General features: G+C 36.1%; 1 protein-coding gene across 1 annotated transcript; it reads right to left on the bottom strand.

Moving 5' to 3' along the window:
• Positions 1 to 2245: 2245 nt before the first annotated feature.
• LOC100952930 (NADH dehydrogenase [ubiquinone] 1 beta subcomplex subunit 11, mitochondrial-like) lies at positions 2246 to 3139 on the bottom strand. The gene has a single exon (XM_003789464.3). The coding sequence runs from the start codon at positions 2816 to 2818 to the stop codon at positions 2354 to 2356; it is 465 nt and encodes a 154-aa protein (XP_003789512.1). The 5' UTR covers positions 2819 to 3139; the 3' UTR covers positions 2246 to 2353.
• Positions 3140 to 7580: the final 4441 nt, after the last annotated feature.

Below are 7580 nucleotides of genomic sequence, written 5' to 3'. Positions count from 1 at the left end.
ATGATATATTCAGTCTACAAAGAAATCAGTATTTGTCATTAATGCAAAACTGAAACTCAAGTATTTTATGTATAATAGTAATAGAATAGTGACAAATTACAAGTTGTTATATACTTTTATTAAAACACATTTGATACAGTGATTTCAGTGGCTCATATCAGAATATTATTTGGCATTGCTGTGAGACAAATGACTATGGTTACAAATATATGTATGTATATATCCATAGAAAGAATATCTAAAATCAACAATAAACTCATCTGAAGAATTAAAACAATAGTTAAACACAAACATGAGATAGAAAAATATTAATCTAGTGCAATGTTTTTCTTTATTTTATTCATTTATTTTGAGAGAAGGTCTTGCTTTGTTGCCCTGGGTAGAGTAAATTTTCGGCCTCAAGTGATCCTCTTGACTCAGCCTCCCAATACCTGGGGCAATAGGCACCCACTACCTAGCCCAGCTATTTTTAGAAACAAAGTCTGACTCTTGCTCACACTGGTTCCTATTCTGAGCTCAGGATATCCAACAGCCTCAGCCTTCCTGAGTGCTAGGATTACAGGCAGGAGCCACCGAGCCCAGCCCAGCAATATTTCTTTAGTTTAATGATTGAAATGACCTAAAAGTAAAAAATTATTTTACTCTATACTTATTAATGTTTGGTGCAACGGCTTGTTGATTATAGTACACAATTATGTGATAATTCACTGTTCTTCTCTCATTTTCCTCACAATAATAATCTTGTTTCCCAACTACATCTTCTGGTTTAATTTATCCACAAACTTCATTCTTTTAATTACTTACACTAACAATTGACTCATCTGCTTCATCTCTTTATATTACTCATGTAAGTCCTACAGTCAAAGTGAAAATAAGGAAAATTGTATTTTCTCTACATTTTTAACAACACAGTTAATATTTTCTTAAAGTTTTTGAAAGCATAAATGACAGTAACATTTCATTTAAACTTCCCAAATAATCTATTGGTGTTCTAGAATATTCCAGTTCATGACATTGGGCTCCTTCAAGCACTAAGCTGCTAAAAACACATACCTAGCTCCCAACCACACCTCTCCACTAGTAAGGCAAAAATAAATAAATAAATAAATAAAATAAAAAAACATTGGTAGAACCACAACTTACTGACATATTCTTTAAATCTTATGAATTATGGCAACCATTATCAGTTCTCTGAAATCATGGTTTTGTCTTATTTACCACACTCTATAATCTCATTTAAATGAGATTTGTCCTCATAGACCAAAAAAGAAAAAAAAAATCTTTTAAAGCATATTATGTTACAATATTTTTATACCAGCAACATTTAAGTTATGATAAGTCTTTTCATACCCACGGGTCATTTGAGAGTATGAAACATTCTATTTTATGCCATCAAGCTTATATCTTTCCATAATATAATGTTTTTGAATGTCAGACTAATCACAGCAATATATTAATGATTTACACACCTAAGAGAAATCTAGTATCTGTTGTTTCCCCCAAATAAATATGACTTTATTGCTGTTTGGTTTCAAACAAATAACTCTACTTACAAAATTTGGATATTGTTGCAGTCTTTATGTAAAAAGTTTACTTTGTTTTAATTTTTAAAGTTTAAAGAAATACATATTGAAATAAATTTTAATTAACCCAAACTATTGTTGTATTTAAGGACCTTCTATAATAATACATAGCAGAAGGAAATTTCATTCTGGAATATTTCAATGCAATGAATACTAAATATTCATGTTTAGTTTTCAAAGACAACATTAAGAAGTTATAATTTTTTTCTAGTTCCATATACATTTGTTTTTTTTTCCTTTTTTTTCCATTTAAAAAAATTTCAAATTAATATGCGGGTACACATTTTAAAATTACATTGTTCTCACTTCCAGGGCAAATTTTCAGTTGTAAAACAACCACTTAAGGGAGAAGAGATTCGATTCTGAGTCTCCTACTCCCGGGTTCTACGTGGAGAAGCCGAGTACTGCTCCAGGTTGACAATGTGGCCACAACTACTCTGTCTTTGTCTCTTCACAAAAATCTAAACTTTTTAATAAAAGCCTTTCTCACAGTAATAAAGTGTTCTCCTGCTTTGGTTTTAATTTGCATCCCCTGATGATTAGTGATACTGAGAATTTTCTCATACGTTTTTTGGCCATCTGTATCTTCCTTTGAAAAGTTTCTGTTCATATAGTTTGCCCATTTTTTGAGAGGGTTATTTGACGTTTCTTAATGGTTTTTTTTTTTTTTTTAGACTTTCAGTCCCTTTAATTAGATGTTCTGAGGAGAAGACAGAATGACAGGCAGGGGTGGGGAAGGTGGTGCTTCTTGAGTCCCACTCAGCAACTGGTCAGTTCTCGTCCTCCGGCAGCTGAATCTTGCTGGGGTCGAAACAGTTGGATTCCATGAGAGGGAGGCCATTGGCCTCTCGGTATTTCACAAGCCTTTCAGCTTCCCGGCGGGCCCACTCCTGCATCCCATAGTCAGGCAGATAGGCCACGAAGGTGCCGCCAAGGACCATGACAATGGAGAAGCCAAGGAAGAAGACAACCCGCATGTTCCAGACATCTATAACAGGGTCCTTGTCAAAACCGTGGGAGTCGGGGTTCGTCCCATAGAGGTTTTCCTCCTCGGGTTCTGGGTCCTCCTGCCAGTGTATGGTCGGTTCCGGCGGCCGCTTTCCCGCCACAGTGGACGGGGTGACTACAGCCCTGGAGGAACCAGAGTCCCAGCGAACATGGGCAGCCAGGAGCCCTCGCGTCGCCACTGCCACCAAAAGGCGGCGAGCGGACAAACCTAATAGCCCAGACGCCATTACAGATTGTACTGCAGGGTCTCGGAGCGGAGACGGAAATGCGATTGTGCGCAGACGCAGTTAGCCCGCAGCGCGATAATTGTTGCACCGCCCCATCACACTAAATAGGTCCCTAGTCTGATTTGGTTTTCAAATGAGGTGGGGCGTTCAGGAGTCCTCTCACTCCCGTTGTCATGGCCTCGCGGGACCAATCATTCCCCTGTCCTCTCCATCAAGCTGAGAAATCTCTTATTGATAGGTCTCCTCATTTCCTTGACAGAAAGAAATTGGTGGCATTTGGGTGGGCACAATTCCCAGCCAACTGCTCAGTGATTTCCCTTGCCCTTTGAGGAAAGAAGTGTTTCTTAATGGTTTACCTGAGTTCTATGTAGGTTCTGTTTATTAGCCCTTTATCAGACATTTAGCTTGTAAATACTTTCTACCATTCTGTAGATTGTCTCTTGGCTCTGTTGATTATTTCCTTGGCTGTGCAGAGCTTCTTAATTTAATCAAGTCTCATTCATTTATTTTTAACCTAGCACTTTTTAAGAAGTTTAAATAGCTTACCCCAAATATAGCTAATCACATTATAAATTAAGTGACACAGAGATTTTAAATTGTACATGTCTGGAAAGTGAATGTGTATAATTGGTGTTTTAAGCCCAATCTACAGAGAATTCCAATTATGTGCTGCTTTTTTCATTCCCTCATTAAGAGAGTACAAAACATCAATAATGAACACTAAAATAAACTATTCTAAGAGAATGGAGATTTTGCAAATATTGAAATGTTATCCAAAATTACATGCCCTTAAATATTCCTAGAAACTTGATGAGATGGAAGAAAACTTCTCTAGAGGTTCTCTTTCAAGTTGGAATGCAGTAACATCTGAAATTTTTTAACAGTGAATCATTGTGCTCAAAACTGTCAGAGAATTGACACAGCATCTATAACTTAGTATGAATGCAGCATTAAAATGTTTCTTTTTACCTATACATAAGTATAATTATTAACAGTTGATAGTTACACAGTAATAATTATTTGTTCAAATAACATAATAAATACATTTTTATAACAAATTTTATATCATAAATAATGTGTCTTTAATTATTCCTTGAAATTCTCTGAAATAAAACTTAAGTTTTTATAATGTTTTCTTTAAAATAAGATACTCTTTATTTATATAGATATATATACTATATACATTTTTACCAAACAGGCTTGAAATATGTACACATTTTATATATTTCTTTGCATATTTATACACATGCTATAACTAAATGCCATTTTTGCACTTAAAAAATGAAATTTGGGCTAAATTAGCAATGTCAAGATTATTTTGCCTAAATTATATCACTAGGTAAAATAATTCTTTAGTAAGTAATTCCAAAAGATATTTTCTACCTAAATAATTGAATTATACTTGCTATTTCTTTGTTTTCGTAAGGTAATATAGACTTTAAACAATATTTGAAATTAAATTATCATATGAACACTTCCACTTAATATTTTTTAATATCTGTTAAAGAAAGGAAAGTACTGGGAAGGGTGTGTCCTGAACTGAGAATCTTGTGGCCAGTGACAGATATGCCAGCTGAGCATAGATAGAATGGGACTGGCCTCACTATTTTGGTCTGCTGCCAATGCTCAGAGACCTGCTAGGTCAAGGTAGCAGAAGCCAGGCAAACTCCACTTCCACCTGGTAAGCTGTGGGGCCCAGACTTTCCTTCTCTCACAACACAGGCGCCTTGGCATGGCCCTCCCGCACCTCCCTGGAAACATTGCCCCAAGAACCTGAGCAGGTCCCCCTGTAGGGGACAGCACTTGTATCAACACTTGACTATCCTGAACGCAAGGGTGTCTGTACCATCTCCACCCCCTTTCCAGCTTTGTCCTCCCCTGCCTGCCGAGGTGACAAAATGTGAGACAGGAAGCACTGGAATTTTACAGCTGTACACATCACCTGGGACCTGCCCATCATTTTCCTGATGCACAAAGGCCAAGCATAAATGCCATGACCTCCACAGCAGCTTCCTCGCTCCTGCAAATGCCACCTACTATCTGCGACATCAGTCAGCCCCTTTAAAACTTCTCCTGACACAACTAAATGCTGCTGGGGTAGGAGACAAGCTTTCCACTGAGAACCCACCATCACAATTCCCCACAGCATCCCAGCTACTCAGGAGGCCCTGACCTTGCTCAGCTCCATGGTAGATTATTACTACAGCTGTCCTTTGGGAACACCACCACACAGAGGCCATTTATAACTGAGGAAATCATACAGCATTTATGCTATTCCCCAAGGTGCCTAATATAAATAAACCTGAGGGAATCTCTGCTCAGTCCAGCACTGTCCAAATGAAATCCCTTCTGGGACTGAGAGTTGAGCTCAGGACACTATGCACCCCTCAAACTAGCCCACTGCCTGAGACACTGATGAGCTTTTCTGTGAACACAGATCAAGCATAGAACTACTGGGTGCACTGTGGCTAATTTTAACTGCAAGCATCTCCTACTGGACTGGAGGCTACACTACACTCTCCAGTACAAAACCTGCTAGCACAAGGACCCAACACTGGGGAACAAGATAAGCTTCCTGAGACCTCAGCCATCCTGGCTGAGAACTACTAAGAACATCTATAAATCCGTCAAGAAAAACTCCTAAAGGAAATGGAAACTCCCTGTAAACATATGACCTCCCAAGATTGAACCAGGAAGAAACATATATCCTGAACAGATCAGGAATGCATAGTGAGATTAAATCAGTAAAAAACAAGAAATCCCAGGACCAGAAGGATTACAGCTGAATTCTATCAAACATAGAAAGAAGAAATGGTACCAATCTTTACTGAAACTGAACCAAGAAACTGAAGAAAAAGGAATCCTCTCTAACTCATTCTACATAGAAGTATCACCCATATACCAAGGACAGGCAAAAAGGCAGCATCAACAAAAAATAGAACAATATTCCTGATGAAAATAAATGAAAAAAATTCACAACAAAACAATGATAAAACAAATTAAACAGCATATAAAAAGTTAATCCACCATGATCAAAGGAATTCAATCCCCAAAGATAGTTTAACATCCAAATCTACAAATATTACTCATCATGTAAACAGAATTAAAAACAAAAACAACAGTGATCAGTACAAGAGATATAGAAAAAAAACTGAAAAAATTTAGCACTCTTAACTATAAAAACTGACAACTAAGCATAAAAGGAACATACCTCAAAATAGTAAAATCAAATAGTTGATCTTATACCTAGAACAACAGAAATAATCCTTTAAAAGACACCTAGATTTGATAAGTGAATTAGTGAAATATCACAAATGCAAAATCAATATGCTAAACCAGTAGCATTTGTATACTCCAATAACAAACAAGCAGAGAACCAAATCATAAACTGAATCCCAATATTTTCCAATAGCTACAAAAAGAAATGCCTCAGACTATTTTTCACCAAAGAGATGCAATGCCTCTACTAGGAAAACTACATAACACTGATGAAAGATCATCAGATGGTGCAAACAAATGGAAAAGAAGAAGAATCATTAAAGAATCTAATGATCTAAGAATCATTAGATGGTGCAAACAAATGGAAAAACATTCATACTTATAAACTGAAGAAGCAATATTGTGAAAATGACTATATTGCTCAAAGCCATCTATAGATTCAATGCACTTCTTTTCAAAATATCAGTATTATTATTTAAAGAATTAGAAAAACGACTCTAAAATCTACATGGGACCAAAAATAAACCAAAATAGCCCAAGAAATCCTAGAGAAAAAGAATAAACTGGAGGCATCAAATTACCTGAGTTCAAATTATGCTGCAAGCTTACAGTAACAAAGACATCCTGGTACTGGCATTAAAACAGATACATACATCTTTGGAACAGAATAGAGAATCCAGAAATAAAGTCATATGTCTACCACCAACTGATCTTTGGCAATGTAGACAAAACAAAACAGGAGGCAAAGGAAATTGGATTTACTAAAGAATTCTGGGAAAATTAGAAAACCATATAAAGAAGAATAAAACTAGACTGATACCTTTCACCATAGACAAAAGTTAACTCAGTATAGATTAAGGGCTTAAACTATGGTCTAAAACTATGAAAACTATAGAATAAAACCAACTAATAAGTCTTCTGAACATTGATAAAGGAAAGAATTTATGAAAAAAACCCTCAAAAGTAAATTCAATAAAAATAAAAACTGACAAATATGGGAATTGAGTAAATTAAAATGTCTCTGGATAATAAATAAATAATCAACGGAGTATATAGGCAACCTACAGAATTGGTGATAATAATTGAGAACAAAGCATATTAAATGAAGACTGATTTCCAGAATCTGGAAGGAACTCAATATGACACTGACAATAATTCCAACAAAAAGGAGATGAAAGATGGGAACACACATTTTTTAAAAGAAGACATACAAATTGGTAACAGGTATGAAAAAAATGCTTTCCATAACTAATCATCAGAGAGAAGTGAATAAAGCCACAGCCAGTTGGGATTTCACGCAGTGAGAATGGCCCTTATTAAAAAGTCTGATAATAATAGCTGCTGATGTGTATGTGCAGAAAAGAGTACACTTATTCGGTGTGGTGGTAACCTAAGTTAGAGCAATCTTTAGGGAAGCAGGTTTTCAAAGAAGTATTGACAAAAATGAGTACACACAGACATGGAAAGTGAAATAACAGATACTGAAGATCTAGTAGCAAAGAAAGCTGAGGGAATGGAGAGGTTCATGGAATGAGAAATTACC

This window comes from Otolemur garnettii, unplaced genomic scaffold (genome assembly GCF_000181295.1).
Source record: "Otolemur garnettii isolate 467f Iridium unplaced genomic scaffold, OtoGar3 scaffold00032, whole genome shotgun sequence".
Classification (NCBI taxonomy): domain Eukaryota; kingdom Metazoa; phylum Chordata; class Mammalia; order Primates; family Galagidae; genus Otolemur; species Otolemur garnettii.
The sequence above is the reverse complement of the archived record's forward strand: the minus strand, read 5'-3'. Positions and strand labels throughout refer to the sequence as shown.